This window comes from Trichosurus vulpecula, chromosome 3 (genome assembly GCF_011100635.1).
Source record: "Trichosurus vulpecula isolate mTriVul1 chromosome 3, mTriVul1.pri, whole genome shotgun sequence".
Lineage (NCBI taxonomy): Eukaryota > Metazoa > Chordata > Mammalia > Diprotodontia > Phalangeridae > Trichosurus > Trichosurus vulpecula.
Window position 1 is genome coordinate 17,994,793 of NC_050575.1, and position 14,949 is coordinate 18,009,741.

The window sequence follows — 14,949 nt, forward strand, 5'->3', positions numbered from 1 at the left end:
TGTCAATAACAAAATAAGTATATGGACTCCTCATTTCCCGTGAGACCAAATCCCCACTCAGCCTAGCCTTCATGACTCTCCATATCATGGCTATAATCTTTCTGTCCAGCCTGATCTATCCCCCTAGTACTGTCCTTCCTCCCCCTTTAATACTCTATATTCCATCCAGAATAATCTCACTGTCCCTTACATACTTTAGGCTCATCCTGGCCTCCTAGCCTTTGTTTTTGCTGGATTCAGGGATGGCCAGAGGACTGGACCCTAAGAATGTCGTTATGTCAATAACAAGGGGGGCTTCCATTAGAGGATTCTATGGCTCTCAAGTTGTTTATCACTCTTACTAATTAACTTGGCTGTAGGCATAGATATCATATACCCTACTTAACAGATTAACAGAAGATAATGAAGCTGAGAGAGAGGGAAGAAAAGAAATAAGTATTTATTAAGCACCTATTATGTGTCAGACACTATGCTAAGGATCTCCTTTGATTCTCTGGGAGATCAGTTATTCCCTTTTTCCAGTTGAGGAAACCGAGACCAACAGTAGTTAAGTGACTTGTCCAGGGTCACACAGATAGTAAGTATTGGAGGCTGGATTATGAGCTCAGATCTTCCCGACTCCAGGTCCAGTGCTCTATCCATTGTGCCATCCAGATTCAAGATCCAAAAAGAATCTCAACAGGTAAGAACAAGGTATCTAACCTAGTGAAATTGAATCTGATAAGAACAAATGCAAATACTTACAAATGGGTCCCCCCAAAATCAGCTGATGTATCAATGAGGTGAAGATGGTGTGGTGAGGGAACTGTTTGTTTGAAAAAGTAAGGGAGAACTGAGAGTGAAAGAAACAGGGGTAGCTAGGTGGCACTGTGAGTAGAGCACTGGCTCTGGAGTCAGGAGGACCTGAGTTAAATCCTGCCTTGGACACTTGACACACTTATTAGCTGTGTGACCTTGGGCAAGTCACTTAACTCCAATTGCCCTGCCTTCTTCCCTCCAAAAAAAAAAGAGAGAGTGAAAGAAACAGATCTAGAAGAAACACATGGCATAATGCATACATACACAACTATGACAATGTAAGTGAAAATAGCACTGAAAGGAACTTTGTGTTAACTGAAGAAAAAAAAAACCCATCATGGAGAATAGATAATGAATGAAACAGAAACTTCCCTCCTGGAAGCAGAGAGGCCAGAGAGATAACAAGGGCACAACTGGCCATGCCCTATCACTACTTCTTTCTACTTAATTATTTTTCCTTGTCAGAAGGGAACAATGGTGATTATTCCAGAGTGAGGAAGGGTGGCAGGTGGGGGTAGAATACCCAGAAGTGACAGTGATATCAAAATAGGGGATGTCAATAAAATTTAATTTAAGAAAAAAAAGCTAAGGGTCTTAGTTAACTCAACACGAATTAATCGTTTGAAAGGGCAGCAAAAAATCTGGCCGACTCTTAGGCTGGTGGCACTAAGAGGGGTATGATGTACAGAAGAGGGAGCTGACAGTTGTCTTGCCTTCTCTTTCTTTGGAGTTTTGTGGACTTCACACTTTAGGGAAGACATTAGAAGGTGTCCTAAAGAGGGAAGGCAGGCAGAGAGGCAGGGAGATTGAAGACTGTGCCATGGGCAACCATTTGACTATTTTCTGTGGACTAAGGCCAATGTGGGCATTTGTTTTGCTCGATTATACATGTTTGTAGCAGGGGTTTTATTTTTCTTGCTTTCTCAGTAGTAGGAGGAGAAGAAATTGGGAGGCAAAGAATGTAGACCTGAAAATAAAATAGAATTTTTTTTTAAAAAAGAAAAAGGTCATTTGAAGGAATTAGGGATATTTAACTTGGGGAAGTGAAAGATTTAGAGGAGTATGATGGTATTCTTCAAGTGTCTGAACAGCTATCATGCAGTAATAGTAAAATCATTATATGGTGCTTTAATGTTTGCAAAGCACTTTACATATAGGAACTGATTTGATACAATAACCACATAAGGTTGTTGTTGTTCAGTCGTTTCAGTCGTGTCCAGCCTCTTTGTGATCCCATTTTGGGGGTTTCTTGGCAAAGATACTGGAGTGATTTGCCATTTCCTTCTCCAGCTCATTTTACAGAAGAGGAAACTGAGGCAAACAGGGTTAAGTGACTTGCCCAGGGTCACACAGCTAGTAAGTAAGTGTCTGAGGCTGGATTTGAACTCATGAAGATGAATCTTCCTGATTCCGAGCCCAGCGCTCTATCGACCGTGCCACTTAGCTGCCCCTGCCATAGTTCTATTTTATCCCTATTTTACAGATGACGAAATTGAGATAAAGGTTAAATGACTTGCCCAGGGTCACACAGCTAGTATGTGACTGAGGCAGGGTTTGAAGTCACCTCTTCCAGACCACAAATCCTATGCTCACTCCACTGTACCACCAGCTGCCCTGCTAGAAGAAGAATTAGACTTGTTCTGCTTGGTCATAGAGGAGAAAACTAGGAGTAATTGGACTAAGTTGAAGGGATATGGATTTATTCTCCTCCTAAGGAAAAAGAGAAATCCCAAAGCAGAATGGTCCACCTAGACCTTGTGGAAGGATTCTTGCTCAAATAGAGGCTGTGTTAGATCACCTTTGTGGTCTCCTTCAAGTCAGATTTTACTCCATTCCCTACACTGGGAATACCATTCCTCACTCTCCCTTCAATTCTTAATTCCCTTTTGGATCCCTATTGGATCCCGTTTTCCCCATGGAGCTGCCTCAGACTATTCCAGCCTCTCAGGGCTCTCTCTCCCCTCAGAACTTTGGTAGCTGTGACTATTTGAGCCCTACAGCTGAAAACTCCATTGCCCATGGTGCTGTCCTCTTCTCTTATTAGAATTATAGGCTTCAGAGGCCACCTAATCATAGGATCATAGATTTAGAGCTGGAGGGGACCTGAGATTATCTAGTCCAGGCCTAATTGAGCTCAGTCTCCTGTTAACTTAGTTTGATGACGGAACTACATGAGCCACTTGTAAGTCATTCAACAGTTAAAGAAAAGAGAGTTATTTAGCTATAGCAGAGGAAAGATATTCAACAAGGATACCAGGAGTGGATTCAACTGAGTGAACCTCCCCTTTGTTCTGAGTTGCCCATGATGGTCTGCTAGCCAAGCATCAGAGAGAGAGGCTGGAGATCCTTGTGGATGTTTTATACTCAGGTGACCAGTATAGTGATGCCAATGGTCCAAGTCTTTAGACATTCTGAGCTAATTAATTCTTGAAGATGGTTTCAATATCTTTTTTTTAAATTTATTTTTAGTTTACAACACTCAGTTCCACAAGGTTTTGAGTTCCAAATTTTCTCCTCTCCCCTTCCCCCCGCAAGACGGCATATAATCCCATATAGGTTCTACATATACCTTCACATTAAACTTTTCAGCATCTTTTAAAGAAAAATTAGCCCAACTTGTATGGAGAATAAGGGAGTAGGGTTGGGATGGGTGGAGTAGGGAAGACTAGTGTTCCTACCACATAGTCCAATCTCTTTATTTTGTAGGTGAGGAAACTGCCCCCAAATATTAAGTGACATACTTGAGGTCACACAAGTGACAGCAAGTGTGGCACTGCCACAATTCAAACCCATGTCCTCTGACTCCAAATTCAGTGCTATTTCTTAAAAAAAAAAGTCTTTTTTAAAAAAGTATGAACTTTCCAAGCATGAATATTTCAACATACAAAGCACAGAAGAGGGTTATCTATGAAACTTTGGACTTCTATTACATAGGGTTTTTTAAAGTATACTTTAAATTTATCACAATGTCGTAAACAATAATGTTTGTCAGTATCTCCTTCTGAACTTCCTTCTCTTCTCTTGCAAGCATTTTTTAAACATTTGTCTCTTTCCACTACACTGTTTCCTGGGCGTGTCTTGTCTCTCAGACCAGGTTTAGACTGAGGACAAGCGTCCAGGTTTCTATCTTTCTATCTCCCTACATTTGAGCTAGCCCACGGGTGGGCACACGGTGGGGCTCAGGCATCTATTGAAGTAATGAGCTGTGTTCCTTCTCCATATTTCACTTACCTTCTTGTGGAGAAATGCTACCTTTTTTCAATAAATTCAACAAATCAATAAATTCAATAAATCTTCGAATACTTCCTATTCAATATAAAAGGAAAAAATTCTAGAATTTGATATACATATGCATATAAGAAATAAAACGTTAATTTTTCATAAAGAAAAAGTTGGCATGTAACATTTTGGGGGTATCATAATGTTGTTAATATTAACAGAATCATATAATATCATAATAATATAATCATAATGTTGTTAAATGTTTATCAGAATAGTCAAGTAAATAAGCGAGACCCGAGGTTCTCACTTATTCTCAGCTATCCAGATGATGCAGTGGCTAGAGTGCTTGACTTGAAATTAGGAAGGCCTGAGTTTGAATCTTGCTTCAGATACTTTCTTGCTGTATGACCTTGGGCAAGTCATTTAAATTCCTGCAGCCTCAGTTTCCTCATCTGTAGAAAACTCCTCCACCAGAACTGTAAGTGCTGGATAGACGTTAGCTGGTATTTCTCTCTGTGGCTCTTGAAAGAGTCACAAATCGTGCCCAGCTTCCATTTCCTTTCTTGCTTTCTCTTTGAATGAGAACAGGACTGAGGATTCTGATTCGCTGGGCTATGTTGTTTTCAATGGAATTAAAGCCTTGAGCACATTTCATAAGACACAGGGCATGCTTCTCCTATGCCAAGGGTTTTGTAATTTCAATGATGAGAAGTGAATTTGGAGTTTCACGCTATCACAAGGAGCTTGTAAAGACAAGATCATTAATACGGTTCTTCGTGCTGATTTTTTTCCAGCTCATTATGAAAAGGGTTTTGCATCCAAACCTCATTCATCTGGTCAGCAAGAATTTTCCTTTAATTGTCTCTTTCATATCTTTCAAATGCCCTATAACACTACCTCCCTTTCCCATGGTGGCCCTTCTTTTCCTCCTCACTGTTTTCTCTCCATTCCAAATTTTTTCACTAACTACTGTTTTTGGAAAACTGAATGAAATTCCAAATATACTGCATACATTTTACATATATGTATATATATATATGGTCGTATGTTTGTTTACCAAATATTTCCTGTATCCCCCTATGAAGTTTCTTGTGCTCTCTGACACCCACCCCTGAGCCATACTCTAGGTTGGGAGCCCCTAAACTAAATGGTCTCTCAAGCGACATCTAGCTGTTCCAGTCTATGAGCTAAGATCACTTCCAGCTCTAATTGCCATAATCATATGATCCTTCCAGCTCAGATCTAGGATTCTGCCCTCTTATCCCAAGAAGGGCTTGCTGGCCTTTGGCTCCTGGTGAGTCTAAAGGTGGTAACACCTCCTCCTGGGCCAGCCTCACTTCTCCTCTCCCACCCACAATGCAATAAGCTCAATCTCAGCTATGTCCTGAGCCAAGGAGGAGCCTTTGCCAGGAGCAGCTGCTTCCTCACTCAAGGTAGGGTGGTTGCAGAGGATCTAAGCAGCCCTGGCCAGCACTTTGTCTTGTGCAGGGGGCATTGGGGGTGCAGGGAATGGGAGAGAGACTCAATAGATACCAGAGCTGGAAGGAATCTCAGGAGAGAATATTGGACATAAAATTCAAAGCCATGTCAGTGTGTGTGTTGGGGTGGAAAGAGAAAGAACAGAGACTGTCTAGTTGGAAGGACCTTAGAGACCATCTAGTGATCAGGGTGATTAAGGATTCTTAACCTGTGGTCTATAAACTTGCTTTTTAAAAAAAATCATATATTTTGATATCTTTATTTTAATATAATTGGTTTTCTATGTAGTTCTATGGATTTTACTGTACACATTTAAAAGTATTATCTTGAGAAGAGGACCATACACTTCATCAAACTGCAAAGCCGTCCATGCCACAGAAAGGTTAAGAACCCCGGATCTGGTAAAAGAAATGACTGCTTTTTATTTTATTTTTCCAATAAGCTTTTGACTGGTTTATTATCCTTAATCTTTTAAACTTATTTTAATTTTTCTAACTTAAATACCTAAAAAGAGATCCTTTCCATGCACACGGAAATGCAAAAAAGAATTATACACGAAACCCTGAATCTCCATTTCATACGGCTTGCTTTTTTTTTAAGTGTGAAATAAATGTTACCCATTATGGAAAGGATTTGTTCAAGACCACACAATGAGGAAGGGAGTTACTGAGTTACGACAAGGACTCAGAAGTCCCGGGGTTACACAGTCACACAGCTAGTAAGCATCTGAGGTTAGATTTGAACTCAGGTCTTCCTGATTCCAAGACCAGGGACAGTGTTCCATCCACTGTGCCACATAGCTGCCCTTCAGGCTGTCTCCACTACATCAGCACACAAGGAGAAAGCAGGAGAAAGAAGGGAGAAGAAGTCAAAAAGGAGGAAGAAGACAGACAAGTCCCCAGCAAAGGGCAAGGTGGGAGGGAGAAGCACAAGGCCTCCTTTCTGCCTGTATTCTAATCCTGCCTTGGCACTGAGTCTATGGCCTTGGATGAGTCTTTCCATTCCCCGTGACTCAGTTTCTCCTTCTGTAAAAGAAAGGGCTAGGGAATAACGGCTGGGTAGGAGCTTTGATATGTTGAAATGACAGGGCTGGATCATATCTGACCACTCAACAGGGTCAGGGGTGTCCCCTGGTCCCCCACCCCTTCTCTCCCCACCAAAAGCTCAGAGAGAATTGGGTGGAATCTGAATCATACCCTGAATTTGAGAAAAGAAGGAGAAAGGGAAGGGAAGAACAGGGGGGTTGGGTGAGACGAAAGGAGAAAAGTATGGGAAGGAAGCGGGAAGAAATGAAATGTCTGGCTCTTTGGTTGGAGGGAGGGAGCGAGCTGAGGCCAGAGGCCTGGGGGAGGCAAGAAGTTGGGAAATGAAACCTGGACAGGAATCCTGGGTTTCCCCATCCTCTTCCAGGAATAGGAGCCAAATGAAAATCCGGGCGTTCAGGAAGGTCAGAAAAGTTTAGACTTCCCACAGACGTCCGAAAGACTCTGCCTCTTTCCTCTTCTTTCTGTCGTTTGCCCCCATTCCCATCTTCTTCCCTCTCTCCTGTCCTCCCTCTTCTCTTCCTCCAGGCCAAGGGCAATAGGGTGGGAAGGAATTTCTGTCTTCTTCCTTGGCTGATGGAGCGGCAGAGACCCCTGGGCTGAGAGTCAGAAGCCCTGGCTTACCGTCCCATCTCTGCTGCTGCCTCGCTCTGCGACCTCAGCCAAGCCCCTTCGGCTCTCTGGGCCTCAGTTTCCTCTTCTGTCAAATGAGGGCGATGGGTGAATGACACCCATTTTCCGTCTCTAAGGAGCTCAGTCTAGCAGAGTAAATAAGATATCCGCACGGGCCTCACACAGCACTTTACTCTGAAACTCTGCATTTACCAAATGATCGTGCAATAACTGGCACTTACAAGGCTTGCTTAAGTATCGTGTATAAGACCTGGATTCAAATCCAGCCTCAGACACTCACTAGCCGTGTGGCCCTGGGCTGGCCAGCTCCCCTCTGGTTAAATGAAGATGATAATAGCTCCTACCTCGCAGGGTTGTGGTGAAGATCCAATGAGATAGTAAACATAAAGCGCTTAGCGCGTGCCCAGGTATGCAGTAGGTACTACATAAATGTTGGCTGTTGGTATTACTATTATTTAAGCCCCAGAGCCCTTACAAGGTGGATACCAAAGGTATTATTAGCCTTATTTTTAGATGACAAAACTGAGGGTCAGGGAGATGGAGTGACTTCCTTGCTCTTGTATAGCTTCTATTACAGGCAGGATTTGAACCCAGGTCTTACTGACCCCAAACAGTCTTCTCTCTACTCCACCACTGTGTGGCATCGCTAGCTGTGCGGGTGCCCACCTGATTTCCTGTTCACCCCCCCCCCACTCCACTAGACTCGGGGCTCCATGAAAACACCATGATGGCTTATCTACACTATCACCACACAGGACTATGTACGGACCAGAAGCGTAATAAATATTTGCTGTATCGTGAGATTAAAAAAAATAGAACATGGTGAGAGGAATACAGAAGTCAGAGAGGTCATGTCCCATGGGAGAGGAGTCCGGGTCAGCTGCCTGGAGGAGGTGTCGTTTGAACTGGGCCTTGAGTGTTACCAGGCATGAGTGGGGGCGTCCTTAAGTTGGGGCAAATTCTCCTGGTTTTGCAGGGACAAGAGAAGGGGTGGATCGGAGAGGCTGTGGGGTGTAGGGGGAAGATCAATGGATTTGGAGTCAGAGGACCCAGGTTTGAATCCTGGATCTGTGATTTATTCCCTGTATAACCTTGGAACTTATTTATTTTTTGGGGGTCTATTAGTCGCATCTGATTCTTTGTTTAGGGTTTTCTTGGCAAAGATACTAGAGCGGTTTGCCATTTCCTTCTCCAGCTCATGTTACAGATGAGGAAACTAAGGCAAACTGAGGTTAAGTGACTTGCCCAGGGTCACACAGCTAGTAAGTGTCTGAGGTCAGATTTGAACTCAGGTCTTCCTGACTCCAGTTTCCTCATCTGTAAAACAAAGCGGTGGTGACTCGAGACTTGTAATATCCCTTCCTACTCTAAATCTATGACCTTTGGTTCTTATGAAGGATAAGAAGGATGGGATTTGTTCCGGATGGCTTCTAGAAGTAACAGTGGGGGCGGAAGCAGGGGTGGGGTGGGGAGAATCGAAAAAGATGTAAATTTTAGCTTAATGGAAGGAAATAATTACAGATGTCCCAAAGTATCATGGATTGACTCGGAAGGTCATGAGTTTCCCAAAACTAGAGGTCTTCAAGCATCGGCTGGGTCATGATTTGTGGAGGCTGTCGCAGAGGGATGCCTTGTATGGAAGGGTGAGGCTAGATGCCCAGTGAGGCCCCTTCTGGATTTGAAATTCTGGGCTTTCATGTGACAAGCCTAGAGTAAGAGGCTAATATGATTGTAAGGGGGGAACCCCAGATTAGGAGGCAGAGGATCTGGGTCTGGGCCTGGCCTCCGATACTGACTCTATGACCTTGGGCAAGCCAGTCCTCTGCTCTGATCCTCAGATTCCTTATTTGCAAAATGATAGGAATGTTTGTGCTACTTACCTCACAGGGTCATAGTGAAGAAAACACTTTAAACTTTAAAATACGATCTAAACATGGCCCACTGTCATGACCCAGGCTTCTTCAAGTTATGGGCCCCTTGAGAGCTATCCCAAGCTTAAGCCAGGCTTTGGGAGGTTTAGCATTCACTCAAAACCATGGCTTATGAGCCCCCCTTCCTATGATTCCTTGTCAGACCAACCAGAGGACACCCAAAAATTAATTAAATAGTTTAGCAAAATAAACGACAAGGGAAAATTTCCCCATACCCACAGGAGTACGTTCTGCCCTAGATTTCCATACCACTGGGTTAGGAGAGAAAATACATATGGGAAATGTGTGTGGCCAGGAAATATGTGGGAGAAAACAGATACATGGGAATACACGTGGTCAGGGAAACTCATGCTCCTAGAGAAGTTTTTTAGCTGGGACTCTTTCCACTTTGGACTCCAACACTTGTTTTCTAATACAAACTTGTAGGTTTCTTATCCTTGGAATGCTAACGGAGGACCAGAGAAGGAAAGAGGAGGAAGAAGGACACGTGTGAGGGGAACCAGACTTCTCCTTAAGCCTTCCTTGGGGAGGTAGAGAAGGGTGCTAGGAAGGACAGTGGGCTTGTTGACTTGAGGCAGGAGGAGGCTTGGGTAACTTGGTCAATTTTCTGAAGCTTTGGTTCCCCAAGCCGTGACCATGCATGGTGTTGCTAAACCACGGGACCGATATCAGTTACAAGAAGGGCAGGAAACAACTGGGAGAACAAGAAGGATACTCTGGAGTTCCTGACCACATCTTTCCCTCCTTCCCCTCCTGTCTAGTTAGAAAGGAGACTACAGTGTTATTATGTCTCCTAGAAAAAGACTTCCCAGAAGGTCTAGTCTCCCCTCCCCTGGGCTAAGGTCAAAAAGACCTTAGGCTACCAGGCAGTCTCTGGAGATTCTAGCCTTAAACAGTCCTTTTCTTGGTCAGGCTGTGAGTTCCTTTTTGGGAAAGCCCAGACCCACTCTTTAATCCTCCCCAGAGTATCCTTGGCCCTAAGGCTCCTCCTCTCTCCCCTCTAGACCACAAGGTTCAAGATGGCTGAGCCTGGATCATTTTCTCTCCTTTCCACTACCTATAAAGTCACAGAAGCTACATAAGTCACTGAGTGCATTCTTCCTGTCTCTCTCATATCACAGAATATATAATGTCAGCACTAAAAGGAAACTTAAAGCATACTCTTTCAGGCAGACATCATGGTAATCTGTAATCCCTGTGATCCCTGCTAGGAGGGAAACTGAGGCTGGAGTTCAGGAGTTCTAAACTGTAGTGGGTTAAGTCAGGGGACTGCACTAAGCTTGTGGGAGGTGGGGCCCAGGTCAGAAACAGAGCTAGTCAAATGGGATTGGAAGAGGGAAGAAGAAAGAAAGAAGGTAGGTAGGAAGGAAGAGAGAACAAAAAAGAAAGAAAGGAGGGAAGGAAGAAAGAAAAAAGGAAGGAAGGAAGGAAGAAAAAGAAAGAAAGGAGGGAAGGAAGAAATAAAGGAAGGAAGGAAGGAAGGAAGAAAAATGATTTTCAGACTTGGAAGAGACTTTCTCATATAATCCAGAGGTTCTTAATCTGTGGTTGTAAACTTGCTTACTTGTTTTTTTTTCTAGTATTTTGGACAACTGTATTTCAATATAATTGGTTTTCTTTGTAATCCTTTGCATTTTATTTTGTGCATTAAAAATGATATTTTGAGAAGGCATCCAGAGTGCCAAAGAGGCCCATGGCACAAAATAGGTTAAGAACCCCAGATCTAATTCAATCTCCTCACTTTACAGATGGAGAAACTGAGAGCAAAAGAGGTGAAGTGATTTGTTCAATCTCATATGGATAGAGAAGTAGAGACCCAAATTGGCTGTAGAATGGGGTTTGGATTCCCACAGCTTTGATTCTCTAGGGGATGGAATATAGATGGACCCATCTCTCACCTGCTATATTGGGGTCCCAGTTACTGTACCAGGGTTGTAGCTCCTCATTTTTGGGGCTGCCCAAGTCCTGGAAACAAAGAGAAACAATATATTTTCCCTTGCCTCTGGCTTCCCTGTCCACAACTATCTAAGCAGGAGCTGGTCCCCATTCGTGTTAAATATAGACATAATTGGCATACAGCTCGCTCTTCCCTCCTTCCCTTTTTCCTTCCCTCATGCCCAGCTCAGATAAGCCACCCCTTTGTGCTGGGCTGCCCTATACAAGAAAACTTCCCAGTCATCTAGTTATAGACTGATTGCTGATCTCTCTCCTGAGCACGAGACTACCCTTCTCTGCCTCTTCCCGGTAAGTGTGGGACCTTGTCCCCTGCCAGTCCAGCCCATCATCCATAGCACCCGTCTAGTCTAGCCTGGGACCTGAACCCACCCTTCATTCCAGGCTGAAGCCCTCTGCAGAACCTTAAAACTCAGTGTCTCTGAAAGACATGATTCTGCCCATCTCCTCCTAAAGTTGTGGCAGGAGGAGATTAGAAGAGGTACCAAGACTTCTTCCTAAGAAGACCAATAAATTGCCTATGTCGTCTCCAATCTTTTTCTCTCTGAAATTCTGTCCTTGTCTCGCTTCTGCATGAAGCACTGGCCTGTTATGGGATGGGCAGGAGGTATCCTAGCGTCTGAGGGGCAGAAGACCCTCTTGTGTGTCCTGCCTCCCAAGGGAAGCTGCTTGTTAGGGGAATAGATCAGAAAAGATGTAATGGAGAAACCAGATGGGGGGTAGGCTTTCTCCCTCTTCCTCTGGCTTCCTGTGTGAGGGTGACAAGAGGAAGCGTTATTAGCGTAAGAACAATGCCAACGAAAGGAATACTGCTCTGCCAGCCAGGAGGCCTGCCTGCTTCCCAGCCCCGACTCTTCCTTCCAATAACTTGCTGCATAACTTTACAGGTCCCTGCTCCTCTCTGGGCCTGAGTTCCTTCAGCTATTCTTACAGGAGACAGTTCTCAATGTTTGTTAACCATCTTTGTGGCCCCTTCTCTATATGCTACCTGTTTGTCAATAACTTTCCTAAAATGTGGCATCTGAGAAATTGGATAACAAATAGAAAACAAGGCAGTGTTTTAAGTTATGGGGATATGAAGAAGAAAACCAAATGTCCCTTCCTTTAAGGAACTTACAATGTACTTCTCTGGAAAGAAATCCTCAGGGTGAGAGTATCTGGGGATCAGCTCCCTAAATGCTAGTATCCTATGACACCCAAATAATTGAGAAGAGGCTGAGTTCTTAACCATGGCTGGGTTAACTAGGAAGGAAGGAATGGGCATCTCCTGGGATCCCTAATGACCAGGGCTCACTGGCCTCTTCTTTTTGTTCCCAGACTCCTTTGAGACTCCTAGAGCGCTTCTGTCAAGCATGGGGGACCAGAAGCAGGAGCAGAGGAGTTCCCCTGTCAAGGACTCTCTGATCCAGGGCTGTGGCCAGGAGATCGATGAGTCTTCCAACTTGAGTCGCAGGAAGGAAAAGAAAGGCTCTCTGGGGCTAGGAAGCTTCAAGAAGGCCTTCTCACGAAAGAGTTTTCTAGATGTGGAATCTGGGGACCACATGGTAGAGAAGAGGCCTTTCCGCAGGAGTTCACCTTCTCTCCCCAGCTCTTTCCAAAAGGTGGAGGAGAAAGAGGCAGACAAGTCTCAGAAGCCATCCAGTGGTGCTCAGATGAGACCGCAGGTGTCCTCTGAAACAGAGTCTCTGAAGGAGGAGGAGTCTGAAGCAGGTGAGGCAAGCAATTAGGTCTGACCTGGCCAAGGCTTCCCTTGCTCCACCCCCCATTTAACAGTATTTTATTTTTTCCAATTATATGTAAAGATAGTTTTCAATATTCACTTTTATAAGATTTTGAGTTCCAAATTCTTTTCTCCCTCCCCTCTCCCCTCCCCAAGACAGGATGCAATCTGATATAGGTTATATATGTACAATCATATTAAACATATTTCCACATTAGTCATGTTATGAAAGAAGAAAGAAAAAAAGAAAGAAAATATTATGCCTCCATCTGTATTCAGACTCCATAGTTCTTTCTCCGGATGTGGATGGCATTTTCCATCATGAGTCCTTTGGAATTGTCTTAGATCGTTGCATTGCTGAGAAGAGCTAAGTCTATCATAGCTGGTCATCACACAGTGCTGCTATTACTGTATATAATGGTCTCTTGGTTCTGTTCACTTCACTCAGCATCAGTTCATTTAAGTCTTTTCAGGTTTTTCTGAAATCTCTGGCCAAGGCTTTTAGAGCTGACAAGTCCTAATCATGATACATTACATATTTGCACAGCATTTTATAGTTTATAAATAAATGTTTTAAATATTCAAATATTCAAAAAGAAATATACTTTATATGCTATAAAGTGCTTTACCATCCAGTTTGCAAGGGATTTTATGATTTCAACTCAGTTCCCTCCTCTGTAAAATGAGAGGTTAGACTCAACAGTCCTTAAGGTCCCTTCTGGTTCTCTGTGATCCTGTGAACTCTGTGTCTGGCTGATGTCCCCAGAGTCACCCAGTGATATTTTTTATTAATTATAGCTGGAGGGAAATAATCTTTCAAGTAGTTTCAAGCTCAAAAGCCTATGATCCTATAACTTGGGAATCTAGAATCCTGCTCCCTGGTTGAGTCTCAATGGAGCTCTTCTCCCTTTCTCCTCAGATTCCTTCAGCACGACCCTGCCAGCAAGAACAAAGGACCCCCAGCAAGAGAGACAAAGAACCCCCAGCAAGCCTTGCTCTCCAACCCAGAGCCAGAGGGATAGGAAGCTTAGTGTTGACTCCACAAACTCTTGCCCTGGAAAGGAGGATGAAAATGTTCTTGGGCTGGCCAGCTTCAAGAGGGCTTTTTCAAGGATGAGCAAGAGGGAAGGTAGCACCAGCAGCCAGGTAGCTGAGGAGGGCAACTTTCATCGAAAGAGCTCACGCTTCTGGTCTTTCAGGAAAAATGAGGAAGAGGTGACTAACCAACTTCCAAGGCTACCAAAGGGATCCCAGGGGTCCTCTGGAAAAGAACTCCTAGGGACCAAAATGGAGGTGGAGGAAGGTAATCCCTCCCGTGTACTTCTGACAGTTCACGGCTTCTGGAGGGCTTTATTTATGCTTTTGCAATTTACCGTGTGTTTTCAGTTCTCGTCACACGGCCACCACCTTAGTGTAGGCCCTCGTTGCTTTTTCCTTATACTATTTTCAAAGACCCGTAATAGTTTCCCTGCCTCCAGTTTCTCCCCTCTCTAATCCCTTTTCCTAATGTACAGGTTTCATGAGGCAGGCCACATCTCTTCTCAAAAACCTTTAGAGGATACCTATTTATAGGATCAACTAATTTCCTTAGCCTGGCATTCAAGGCTCACCACAATCTGGCTCTGACGTTCAAGGCTCACCACAATTGGACTCCAGCCTTGTTTCTGTCTCTTCTCCTTCACATACTCTCAGCTCTAGCCAAACTAGACTATTAGCTTTCCCCCAACTTAATATGCCTTTTCTTTTATTTATTTATTTATTTTTTTGCTTCTCTGGCTTCAGGCAGGTCATCCATCATCCCTGCACATACCTCAGGTACCGCAGCTTCTGTGCAAGCTTTTCTGATTCCCTCTGGCTGAAAGCGCTCTCTCCCTTCCTTCCCAGATTTTCCTAGAACACCTTCTCTCCTTGTTTCCTGTCACTGTCTGCCTTGTATTATACTCATCTGTATAAATGTTATAACCTTCCCAGGAACCTTTCCTGAGGGTAGCAACTTTGCCATATAGCTTTGCGTCCTCTGCTAGTATCATGCCTGCACATAGTAGGCACATGATGAATATTTACTAAGTAATAAAAATGATAATAGCTCCAATTTATTTACCATGTATTAAGAGTTTGCTATGTGCCAGGCATTATGCTAAGTACTGGAAATACAGAGAAGAAAAATGCT

General features: G+C 43.7%; 1 protein-coding gene across 3 annotated transcripts in view; it reads left to right on the forward strand.

Annotated features, from left to right (window-relative positions):
* Positions 1 to 14,949, forward strand: part of EXOC3L4 (exocyst complex component 3 like 4) — a 103,657-nt gene that overhangs the window by 15,765 nt on the left and 72,943 nt on the right. For 2 of the 3 annotated variants that reach the window (XM_036749770.1, XM_036749768.1), the window contains exons 2-3: positions 12,377 to 12,769; positions 13,699 to 14,082. In XM_036749770.1, the coding sequence (XP_036605665.1) occupies positions 12,412 to 12,769; positions 13,699 to 14,082 (742 nt within the window). In that variant the 5' untranslated portion in view covers positions 12,377 to 12,411. Of the gene's footprint in view, positions 1 to 12,376; positions 12,770 to 13,698; positions 14,083 to 14,949 lie in introns of those variants that run through there. The other variant, XM_036749769.1, reaches the window with a different exon arrangement.